General features: G+C 46.8%; 1 protein-coding gene across 1 annotated transcript in view; it reads right to left on the bottom strand.

The window, feature by feature from the left end:
• The window catches only part of LOC140207930 (uncharacterized), an 82,912-nt gene extending 73,012 nt beyond the window's left edge, over nucleotides 1-9,900 (bottom strand). Inside the window, exon 1 of the mRNA XM_072276468.1 lies at nucleotides 9,463-9,900. Coding sequence (XP_072132569.1) covers nucleotides 9,463-9,900 — 438 coding nt within the window. The remainder of the gene's footprint in view (nucleotides 1-9,462) is intronic.
• Nucleotides 9,901-13,182: the final 3,282 nt, after the last annotated feature.

Here is a 13,182-nt window from a genome sequence, read left to right as displayed (position 1 = left end):
TCACTTTTTCGTGCAGATCTCCATAAGCTTGAGATTCTGCTTGATTTCTACGGAGTGACAGGCATGCGACAGTGAAGGGGGTGGATTTCCAAACACAGTTTGAACGCCAAACTAAAGGGTCTATAGAACAGCCTATTTACTCATAGCCTCTCCCTGTGAGGATGGATTAGCAGCTCATCCTCTCCTCAGATTAGCAGTCATTGCTTCCAAAGGAACTCCAGAAACAAACATCTGATCCCAGACCAGAAATACTCGCTCAACACCTCATGAGCCCAAGCAGCTCGATCCCTGGGTCCATTTGACCTGGATCAAAAACAGTGATATCCCAGGACCCAAGCTCACAGAGTCACGCAGCTGAATCTGCCACTCACCGACCCTGAGAGTCTCACACATTGTCCCCACGTCTCACACTGGGTAGTGCAATCGGGCCTCTAGTGGGGCAGGAGACATGTTGGTATAACTTTGGCAGCGCCTTTCTGAGGTTGGCCTGGTTAAAGTCGCCGGCTGTAATGAGCAAGGCCTCCGGATACCTGGACTCAAGTTCACTGATGTTGGCATACAGTATGTTCAGAGCACACTCCACGTCCGCCTGGGGGAAACGTAGACCACTGTCAGTATGACCGAAGTGAATTCCCGTGGCAGATAGTAGGGACGACACTTCACCGACAGGTGTTCCAGGTCCGGGCTTCAGGAGCTTGTCAGTGCCACTGTGTCCGAGCACCACACAGTGTTGATCAGTAGGCAGACACCACCTCCCCTCGTCTTGCCCAAAGACGCCGCGTGGTCCATCTGATGGATCGAAAATCCCTCCGGTCGGATGGCACAGTCGGGGGTGGCAGGGGAGAGCCAGGTGTCGGTGAAACAGAATACACAGCAGTTCTGCATCTCCCTGCAGTAGGTGAGTCTCCCTTTAAGATCATCCACCTTGTCCTTTCCTGTAATACCATGGCGCCTTAACTTGGTAAGCAGCCTCATGTGTGGCACCTTGTCAAAGGCCCTCTGAATGTCTAACTATAGACGTCCATGTCCCCTTTAGTATCGAATGTTGAATTTCCACAAGAAGTTCCAACAGGTTCCTCAGACAGGATTTTCCCTTTAGGAAACCATGCCGACTTTGTCCTGTCTTGTACTCAACTGTGTGTCCAAATACTTCACAACCTCTTCGTTGACAATTGACTCCAAAACCTTGGCGATCACTATTGTCAGGCTAATTGATCTATAATTTCTTTTCTGCTGCCTTCCTGCTTTCTTAAAGAGCAGAGAGACATTTGCAATTTTCAGTCCTCTGCCTGATTAATTTTTGAAAGATCATTACTAATGCCTACACAATCTTGAGCGCTACTTGCTTCAGAACCTTAGCGTGACTCTGACATTAATTGCTATGAAGTGCATCGAGCGATTGGTTTTGGCACAGATCAACCACAGCCTACCAGTCAACCACGACGCTTTGCAATTCGCCTAATGGAGCAGCAGGTCAACGGCAGATGCCATCTCTCCGGCTCTACATTCCTCTTTAGAATAAAGACGCGTATGTAAGGCGCCTTATCATTGACCACAGCTCTGCCTTTAATCCAATCATTCCAAATTATCTGATTCCTAAGCTCCGGAACCAGGGCCTTAGCACTCAGATCTGCAGCTGGATGTTCAACTTCTTCACAGACAGAACCCAGGCGGTAAATCTCGGGCACAAGCTCTCCTCTACAATCACTCCGAGCACCGGTGCCCCACAAGGCTGTGTACTCAGACCCCTGCTGTACTCACTGTACACCCATGATTATGTCGCCAGGTTTCCATCGAACTCAATATATAAGTTTGCTGCTCAGAAAACAATTATAGGCCGTATCTCGGGTAATGATGAGTTTGAGTACAGAGAGGAAATAAAGAATCTGGTGGCATGGTGCGAAGACAATAACCTATCCCTCAACGTCAGAAAGACGAAGGAATTGGTTGTTGACTTCAGAAAGAGCAGTGGACAACACGACCCCATTTACATCGGTGGTGCGCAAGTGGAACAGGTCAAAAGCTTTAAGTTCCTTGGGGTCAGTATCACAAGTGACCTGACTTGGTCCAACCAAGCAGAGTCCACTGGCAAGAAGTCCCACCAGCGCCATTACTTCCTGAAACAAAAACTAAAGAAATTTGGCCTGTCCCCTAAAATCTTCACTATTTTTTTTGATGACCGCAGAAAGTATTCTTCTAGGGTGCATCACAACCTGGTATGGAAGTTGTCCTGTCCAAGACCGAAAGAAGCTGCAGAAGATCGTGAACACAGCGCAGCACATCACTCAAACCAAACTTCCGTCCGTGGACTCACTTTACACCGCGCGTTGTCGGAGCAGTGCTGCCAGGATAATCAAGGACACGACCCACCCAGTCAACACACTTTTCGTCCCTCTTCCCTCCGGGAGAAGGCTCAGGAGCTTGAAGACTCGTCCGGCCCGATTTGGGAACAGCTTCTTTTCAACTGTGATAAGACTGCTGAACGGTTCCTGACCCGGATCCGGGCCGGACGCTCCAAATATCCGGACCTGCCTCTTGTTTGGTTGTTTGTTTTTTTTTTTTTTTTTTTTTTTTGCACTACCTTACTTTCCATTTTCTATTTTCTATTTATGGTTTATAATTTAAATTTTTAATATTTACTATCGATTTGTACTCCAGGGAGCGGGAAGCGCAGAATCAAATGTCGCTGTGATGATTGTATGTTCCGGTATCATTAGTTTGGCGACAAAACGTATAAAGTATAAAGTATCTGATCCGGCTGACATATGCACCCTCAGGTCTTTGAGCTTTTACTGCACACTCTCCTTGTTATAGTCTCTGCACTCACGTCTGTCCCCTCACAGCCTTTAACATCCGGCTTTCCACAGTGAAGTCTTGGGCAAAATATTCACTTGGTTCATCTGCCATCTCCGTGCCCCTCGTTATTTTTTCTCTTTCCTCATTTCCAGTTCTGCAGCATCACACTGATACGTCACTCTCCCCATTGCCCAGGTGTGTGACATTTTTGCCTTTTAAATAAAGGGTTTCAGTTCAAGACTCAGGAAGCAATGCTGCAGCGTTATAAAACATTGGTCAGGTTACATCTGTAATATTGCATTTAGTTTCGGTCGCCCCGTTATAGGAAGGATGCCGAATCTTTGGGAAGGAGGAGTTGCACAATTTTGTATTGTTCTTCGCAGAGTGCCAGAAGAGAAATGGAGACAGAAATGTTTATACCATTCGTAAATAGAGTAGGAAGCTGGTATCATTCTCACAGCATCATAATACCGAATACCAGGAGGCATGCAGTTCGGTGAGAGGGGAAAACGTTCAAAGCACACGTCGTTAAAAGAAAGCAAACAAAGAGTTGTGGGTGTCTGTAATGCATTTCTGGGGTGGTGCTGGAGGTAGGTGAAACAGTGGCGTTCATGAGGCTCTTAGACCGGCAAAGAAACACACAGGGAACGAAGGGATATAGACAACATGCAGGTGGATGGATTAGTTTGTGGGGATGTGGGATCTGGTTCAGTCTCTCCACCTGTACGACACAGTGATACAGAATGCAATTAAGATAACGAACGTGGGTGGTTCAGTGTAACAGTGGAATGTGTAATTGGCTTATGCTCAGTGTGAAACTGAATGCCTTCTGTCCGAGACAGTGGAACTGATGAGCTGTCGGTATCCCTGTGTGTGTGTGTGTGTGTGTGTGTGTGTGTCCCTGTGTGTGTGTGCGTGTGTCTGTGTGTGTGTGTGTGTGTGTGTGTGTGTATGTATGGGTGTGTGTGTGTGTGTGTGTGTGTGTGTGTGTCTGTGTGTGTGTGTCTGTGTATGTATGGGTGTGTGTGTGTGTGTGTGTGTGTGTGTGTGTGTGTGTGTGTGTGTGTGTGTGTGTATGTGTGTGTGGGGGAGGTAGGGGCAGGAGGGAATTGAAGCACAATAGGACAGTTGAAAATGGGAAACCGAAGGGACAGAAGCACGGTGTCGGTGAAATCTGTTTGCTGATGAACAATTAGCCAACAAAAGCATGAACGCTGTAAATTGGCTGCTCCGAGAGAAAACTCAGACATCGACATTATTTCCACCAAATGAGTCACAGCTGACGTAACACCCAAGAATTTTGATATATTTCTCTTCAAACTGCCCAATATTTACATCAGAGTCAATGGTGTTGATTTAAAGTGTTTGTTCAAGTAATTTTAACTAATGAAATTAGTCAGAGGTATCTCTGGAGACTGATCCTTTGTATAAATCAGGAACGTCTTGAATACATCAGCGCAGAGTTTCTGCCGGAGCTGTGAATTCAGGAGCGACAGGTCAGGTTCTCAGTGAAATGGGGTATCCAGTCATCTTGAGAATAGGGGAAGTTTACTATCCTTTTATTTCAGCCGTTGGAATTCCCGGTAAGCCGCCGTTTCAGCCTCTGTAGGTGGGAACTGAAGTTGGATTCCAATGTTGTGATTGTTTCTGTCGCTGGATTCCACTGCTACATGTCTTTTCCCAGTCTTCCACATTTCAGGAATGTAATGAACACCGGGAATGTGTATTTAGGGGTCCAGATCTAAAAACAAACCGATGCTGGAATTCAGCGATACTGGAATTCATGGATCAGACAGAGTTCTCTCAGCTGCTTCGGTTCAACAGTGTGATGTTCGGGTTTCTCTGCTTTTGGTCCGGTAGTGGCTGCACTGAAATCACAAATATTGTGTTTACACTGCATCCGGTGTTTATGCGATTGATTGTCTGCATTTGTGTGTCAGCGGTCGTGTGAGGTGCAACAATCAAAGCTTCGACTGGTAGTAACACTTCTGTAAATGTGAGGAGTTCCACGTTGTAGCTTGAAACTTGTGGATTTTTAATAAATGTGTGCGCTGTGACTGACTGTGAAGCAGTTGATGGACAACTCAGCGAAGTCGTTGCTAAGCCAACTATCATAACCGAACCGCCGTGTGGCTTCATTGTTATCAATGCTCTAAAATGTATTATATATTATCTACATCTCACACCGATACCGTTATCTAAAAGCGACACGGAGTTGGCTACTGGACGATGAATTCCTCTCCCCTGCTTCCCTGTGAAGGTTTCAATGGGAGGTGTCCTATCTCTCTCTCACGTTGTGTCAGATTGCGTTGTAATTGTGGTAATAGTCAATATGCTGTTGTAAAGTCACTGAGGTGGCAAATACTGGATTAAGAAAGAGACTGGGAAACACTTTAAACACTAAACCCTAATCTGCTTGAATGGAAAGAGAAATTTTAAGCGGTTTTTCAGGGTCCCCTCTGAGAACATTTATGAGAAGATACAATTTAACAGTTTATCCCACATATTCTGTTTTGTCTGGTTGCGTGTTTCCGTATTTCCCGTTTCTTTTTTTCTGTACCGTCCTTCGGTTGTCCTGACAGGGAGAGCCATGGAAGTTGATGATTGTCTCACGGAAGTATCCCGCAGTCAGGGTGCGGATTATTCAGTTTATGACACGAAACGCGGAGGCGCCGTTAGAAAATGTTCCATCCAGTACGGACTCTGAGGAGGTAATAACCCAGTTTTCACTTTCCGCTGCCACTTCACATTTCGGTCATCAGTAATGAATCCGTATACAAATTATACTGATTTTATTTTACAGTGTAAAATCCTTCTCTCTCTCGTCCAGATCTGCGCCCTCTTTGGACCCTTCCACGACTAAGCGCAACAATATCACGGAGTTATTAGAGCATCCCCTCACACTGCTGCATTGGCCTCGGTCAGTGTTTTTTCAACTTGCTGTTCCCTGTCTCTCTTCCAGCGAACCTGCTGGCCATTGTGATTGTGTCCCGGGGAAAGTGCGGTCTGTCCAAATGTGTCAATCGTTACCTGATGGGAATGGCCGCGGCCGATCTCTTGATGGTTATCTCAAATCCACTGCTGACCTGGACTGCTTGGATTTATTTTCGCCGATCATTCCTTTTCATCACTCCTGTGTGCAGATTCGGTGCATGGTTAATTTTTTCGAGCACCGCGGCCTCTGTTTGGCTGACTGTTGTTTTCACCGTCGATCGATTTGTGGCTATTTGCTGTGAGAAGCTGAAAACAAAATATTGCACCGAGAGAACGGCGGCGGTGGTTATCGGGACAGTGAGTGCGCTGGCCTGTTTGGAGTGTGGTCCCCTGGGGCTTTGTACACGATCCTTTGGTAGTAATTGATGGTGTTCCCTGGTATTGTGTTTATACATCGAACTACAAAAGTTCTCCCTCATGGGCGGCATTTTCAATGTTTCACCGCATTTTAACCCCTTGTGTCCCATTCTTTCTGATTTTGCTGCTCAATATTCGAACTGTTAGGAAGATTCTAGCAGCCAGCCGTTCCCGCCGGGGCTTCCGGGGACGAAGGAATGGAGAGAATGACAAGGACCGGGAGATGGAGAACCGACGCAAATCCATCGTTTTGCTCTTCAGCATAACCGTTAGTTTCATACTGTGCTGGGTAACACGGCAGGCATTTTATATCTATCAACGGATTTCAATGAGTTTTGTTTATTATTCTGTAACAGATCCCCACTACCTCACTGAAGAAATATCGGGAATGCTGCAGATTCTCGGTTCCTGCACCAACACTTTTATTTACGCCCTGACCCAGAGCAAATTCGGAGAAGAAATTAAGAATATATTGAAATACCCATTGAATCGGATTTTGAAACTCATTAAAAGTTAGAAATGATTACTGTAAATTATTGCCATCAAGCTGCCTTCATGATCCCTACTCTGTAAACCCACTTGTGTATAAATGGAAACTATGTGATGAACAGAGTTATAGAACTAAACCGAGAGAATATCTGCAGATGCTGGAAATAGAAAACAACACACACTATCAGAATTTACTCTTTTCTATATTTGCTGTCTGGTCTGCTGAGTTCCATCACATTTTATGTGCGATACCTCAGAGTAATAAACCAGTTGTTTACAGTTGTTTCCGACGGCATCACTGGCATCAGCGACCGAGCGAATTCCACTTTGCAACTTAGCTCACGCCCGGATGTGGGGTGCTGTAATTGTACTGGGTCACGGAGGAACATAAGGAACCTACCAGCAAGTTTGATTGTAAATAGTGAGAAGATATTACTAGAGTCAGGAGGATTAACGGGAATCCAAAGGCATTTTATGTATATACTGTAAACAACATTGTGAACACTGTGAACACACTGCTATTAAATTGAAGCTTGTGGTGAATTTGTCACCCCTCCTTCCCGGTTCTGACAAAAAAAAAATCTGATCTTGGAGGATAATACCCGCCATATTGACTGGGACTTTTAGTGTAGACGCTCAGAGGAGAAGAATTTGCTCGCCGTTATCCTGGAAAGACTTAGCGATATTTACCCTCTATACTACGTCAGTTTGTGTAGATTTAGCATGTCAACTGTAATTAGGCCAACTTCTAGACCAGTATAGTGGAGATTACCCTGTCTGGTTGCTTTATTGTCTGGTATGAAACACCAAGTTCCTTGAATAGAATAAACAATGGAAAGTTGTGGATGCAGCCAGTCCATCAGATGTGTATCCCCCCCACCGCTGAAAACATCGACAAGGAGTGAAATCACCGGAAAGCAGCATTCATCACCAGGGACGCCCGTCACCCAGGTGATGCTCACTTCTCCATGCTGCTGTCCGGAAGGAGTGACAGGAGCGTCAGGTCCCATAGCAACAGGTCCAGCAATACTTCTACTCGTAAATGATCAGGCTCCTCCAGTAGAGGGGATAATTTAACTTACCCCAACAATGAACTCACATGAGAGGACTCCGCAAATCATGTTCTTGATATGTCCTCAATTAATAATTAATTAAAAGTAATATTTTAGTGCGCTTAGTCCATTGATGGATTAACTTCTTTGCCTCCTCCACAACTGGTGTCCAGTCTGCAATCAAAAGTGTAATCGGTGGCAGCTCAGTAAGAATCTGGTCCCAGAAATATCGGCTGTATTAGTGTATTAGTGCGTTGGAACTTGAGGTTTCCCTTCATTACTCTGCTTCCTGCTGGATGAGGCAAATTTGTCCTCCTATATCCAATTCTGAACTCATGCTCCCAATTACAATATTGTAACTTTAGAAAGGACACTCTTTCTACCCCTTGGTATAACTCGTTTTTTTTTTCTTTGTGGCTATAATCTGCCTGTTCCCCCAAAGCGCATTGTAAGAAGAACTCATTAGTTAGAGGCAGAATAGACAATGACTCATGATATTTTCCCGCAATGCAAACTCTTCTCAAATTGTAGGCTCAATTATTTCCATGTCAGGGAAAATGAAATAACATACCGACATAAAATATTCCTTTACTATCATCACACGTAGCCAGTAATCTATTGGTTAGTGCACGACTTCTAATATTACACAAGACTTCTTTACCCCACACCCTTGTTTCTTAATCTGATGCCCACACTGGCACTTGGTGTGCATCAAGTTGTAATAACATTGTGCCAGTCATGGCGTCCAACCATCTGGTATATGCAGCAGAGATCTCAGTTTTATTGTGTTCCCTCAGATATAGTTAATGCTGTCAATAATCAAATTCGTGGAATTTACAATGGGCTTCACGAATTTAATTGAATTCATAGATGAGTTCCGACCAATTGTGTTAGTCTGTATCTGATTCCGATATTTTTTTCTTCTGCAGAGGACTGTATCTGGTTTCCTAACTCTGCTATTTCTAATGTGTTGAACATTGCAAACCTTGATAAGTAACATGCTTTCAATATTTCCACATTTCTTTCTCTTTATTCGCTTTTTGACCGACACGAACTCCTCCCTCCTTAGTTATCTCCAAAAAAAATTATAATTATATAACCGTCCGGTTCCATACAAGTACCATTCGACTTCCCATTTCTGGCATCTTCTCTCCCCAAGCAAAAGAACTGGAACCTTCACTCGGACACAGAAGAAAGACAAGAAAAGCACATCTCCCCTAATTGGCCAGCGCACATTCCAAAGCCCCGTAATCTCTAGTTATAACCCAAACACTGCGCACAGAGAAACCATTACATTAGCAGAGAAACCTCTCCAGGATCGTTACACTCTACTCCCACCTCCCACCAAATTTAGTTATGTCCTCATGACTTTCAGATAATTTGCCAACCCTTCCTGCAACAAAGTCCAACTCAGGTGTAAAAGCCAGTGGCATAGCTACCCAAAGTGGTAGGGGCCTTACGGTGTTCTTGTGGTGCTACATAGGCCAGCTTACCCGGTAGTCTCCTAATTCTCTGACACCTCCGTTCCCGCTCACCTAGCTCTTCAGCTTCCGACACTACTGGGTATGCTTCAGGTCTACCTGCCAGGGCTTCCCCGGCCTATCATACGTGCCCACCTACAACTCAGACTCCTATGTCCCTTAGTTAAGCCCCGCTTCAACCCAGGCTGTCCACAGATAGCCCCCCAATTCCACCTGATTCAGCGCGAGAAGGGAGAGGAGACGAGACCCTTGCTCGGTCAATGGGGATTAGCAAAAAGCAGCATATATTATACGTCCAAGTCCACATCCTCCGAATCAGAATCCTTCTCAGGTCTGGGGACCAGCTTAACCTCTCTTGCTGCTGGCCCTGTAGTCTCCGCGCGTCTCCGCAGAGTCCTCTTACCGGGTGTAGGCTCCAGGTCCGGCTCTGGGTCAGCTTGCACCCCTTGGCCCAGATACAGAAGGTGCTTCCGATGGAGAATAGTGACAGGCCCATTTCCAGCCCTTAGTTTCACACGGAAAACTGATGCGTTTGACATCTGACTCTCCACCGCGTGACCTCGCCGTCTGAACATAACTCCTCTCATTTCCTTGGCTCTGCTTGGCGGTGACGACTGCAGCTCACTCCGAAGCCCGCTTCTCATATCAGGAACATAGTTCCGATACGTCTTCGCTTTACGTCCCGAGCATGTCCAGCAAGGTCGGATTAAACCTCCCTGGCTGGGGATCATCCTCTGGATGATAGGGAGTGGTCCTCGACATCTCGGCTGTAAGCATATTCAGTAACACTTGGGTGAATTTGCTCTCGAAATCTCGTCCCTGATCACGATGTATCCACCTGTGGAGATCATAGTAAATGAACTACTTCTCCCATAACACTTCGGTTACCTCGGACGCACTCTGGTCCTTGGTATGGAAAACCTGTGCATATCTAGTGTAGTGGGCCGTGATGACTAAGACATTCGCCGTGTTGCAGGTATCGGGTTCTATAGACCGGAGGTCCATACACACCAGGACCAAGGGTGCCACACTCGGCAAATGGGACAAGGGAGCTGTCCGCGTAGACAGCGCCTTCCGCCATACGCATCGAATGCCAGACTTGCAGTATTTCTCAGCCTCCGGCACCATTCGTGGCCAGTAAAACGGATCATCATGAACGCTTTCGGGGTTCTTTTGAAGACCCGGACTTGGAATTACACTCTGACTACGTGTTTTTTTTTTTTGTTTTTTTTTTGGGCGGGAATAGGACCCGCTCTCGGGGTTTCACAGCGGGCAGTTGTTCCGCACGCCAAGGGCTCCGCTTCAGAGATCGGCTCGCCTTTGAAGTCGTAGGTTCTCGGGGGTCTGGAGATGGGGGTTTGCAAGGTCGGTGTCACTTCAGGAGCTCCGAGGGTGTCGGGGGATTCGGAAGATCTACGGCGGTGCGCCGGAGACCGGATATCTTTGGGCAGAGAGCTCGAAATAAGTGACGGAACAGATTTTTAACATCGTAAGCCAGTGAGTTGTCTGTTATGTCTCCCTTCTCAACGTGAAACGTAACACATCTTTCTGCCTTATTAGGGAGCGAGAGAACCTGTGGATTGCCGAATGCCGGGTGAACAATGTAGACTTTGGGGCACCGCAAGTCTTTGTCTTTACTGTTGGCTTGCTGACGCTTTTGGGTGGTGGGCGCCGATATTGTTTTTCCTGGTAGGGGAGGGGCCATTGTTGCTTGCTGCCGCTTACGCGCGGGAGGGAGGGGAGCTGAAGAGCTTTGGGGTTCTAATATTTAACCGTCGTTCATTCCTTGGGTACTTTTCGTGGGTGGTTGAGAAGAAAAACGATGTATATTGTATACATTTCTCTGACATTAAATGTACCTTTGGGCCTTTGAACCTTTGAACCTTAGAAGTGACTTCAACGCAGTCCTCCGATACTTCTCTGGCAGAACCATTTGGGAACGCCGAGGTCGATTCGGAGGTGCCGTGATTTGGTCTAGGTTCTGGTTTCCGCAACTGCAACCGGGGCCATTCTCGTAGCAATGGGGGCACCGAGACGTGTTTCATCTTCTCCTCCTGAGCCATATTGCATTTCCCGACCGCTGACCAAATGCCTGGTCATCTCTCCGAGCAGCTGCCACTTGCCCAGAACTGAATTCCGGCAAATAATTTGCCTTCAGAACGTCAGGTTACAGCAAGCTGGTGGAATCGCGTCATCTCAAGTTCCCAATTGATATACCGCTTGATCCTTCTCCGGATTTCCTTTTGACTGCACTGTGAGGGCAAACTGACAGATGGCTTGACCCTCGGGGCAGGACCGCTCTACCACTCTTCGTCCCTATTCGGCCCCTAATGCACACGTCGGGACAGAGCATCCGCGCAATGTTCCTACTTTCCTGCCGGTTCTACAGGGCGAAATCATCTGTAGACAACTCCGCCAAACACCGATGGCTTGTGGCATCCAATTTCGCCGAGATCAGGATATAAGTTATGGGTTGTTATCCGTCCGACTGAATGACCACACTGAGCTGCAAGCAATTTAGCTGCCTCTCTAGCCGAACGATGTAAGCAGAAAGCTTCGCCCCCTTCTCCTGACGCATGTTCTGAAATCCCGCCATGATCTCCATTGGACTTCCTGACGTGCCAAAAGCATTTTTCAGTGCTCCCTTGTAATCAGACGTATTTACTAGCGGGTACCGGGACCTGACGGCTCTCACAACGTCAGCAGCCCGCCCACTCAAACTCTCAACCAGTCTCTGTCGTTTTACTTCCTCAGACCAGTGTCACTCATGTAACAATGGAGGGCTCTGCTCCGCCCAAGTCCCACACTCCTCTTCCCCTTTATGGGCGGGCTTTATTCCAGAGAACAGGGCCAGCCTACCACAGCTGGGATTTTGGACCTCGGTATTCTTCCATTTATTCGCCAGAGAGGTGAGGGCGGATACTAACTCAGAATTCTCACTCTTGCCTGCGAGACGGGGACCAAGTGAAAATTACAAATCCCAGCACTCCTTCCCTCACTCGTCAAAAACGACAGAACCCTGCCTTTGAAGTCTCCGTCTCCAGTTACCGGAAACTCGACGTGATTCAGCCCGCTCGGCTGCAGTTACGTCAGCGCTAGTCTGCAGTAAAACGGGGGATGCGCCCACTATTTTATCAACCTCCGCACCGCAATTGTAACTTTGCCAACAACTTTAACAATACTTAACGGGTGAATTAACAATTCATCCGGAGTACGACTATCTACACCACTCAACAAGAACGCTGGTAAATCCCGTGGATGAACACCACCGCTCCACCCCGGCATTCATGTACTAGCACAGACTCAAAGCACACAAGCCACTGGTTCAATACTTAGGGCAATCACACAGCATCCAACGAAATCAATCCCGAGCGATACCCCACAATAGTAATCCCCACGTTCAGCCAGTTGTGTTTATCTCGGCGGAGACAGCCTCCGGCCCGGCCAAACTTGAGAAATCTTGTTCGGATGAATGCTGCCTGATGTGTTCCCGGGTTATAATTCATTACCATGAAATAACAAACAGTACACAATATGTAATTTAATGATTGAACTATATAGTTCTTAAATTGACCATAGGGTTAATAAAGAAAATAAGAAGAAAATTCGCCCATTCTGGTGACTATGAGCACGTTGGAGCTCACTGTTTTCCCGTCTGCTCGTTGTCCATCGATTTCCTCCGGGCGCCGTCGACTCCCGACCTCATCCCAGGTCCACTCCGCCCTGTAGTCTACTCCCGCTCCGTTATGGCATCTTCTCTGTCCATCTTCTGCCAAGCAACAACCTGCAGGTCCCTCGCTGTCGGGCACACAAGGAGGAAAACCACTCCCCTCATTGTCCGCCGCACATTGCAAAGCCCCCGTTATCTCGAGTCATAACTCAAACACACTGCAGCCACAGAGAAACCATTGCATTGGCAGTGAAACTTTTCCCCAGGGCGTTACACCAAAAAACAAGGAAAAATAAAGGTGTGAGTTCGTGTTCATGCGTTCAATGTCCTTTTGGAAATCGGA

This window comes from Mobula birostris, chromosome 13 (assembly GCF_030028105.1).
Source record: "Mobula birostris isolate sMobBir1 chromosome 13, sMobBir1.hap1, whole genome shotgun sequence".
Taxonomy (NCBI): domain Eukaryota; kingdom Metazoa; phylum Chordata; class Chondrichthyes; order Myliobatiformes; family Myliobatidae; genus Mobula; species Mobula birostris.
This window is presented reverse-complemented; position numbering and strand designations above follow the sequence as displayed.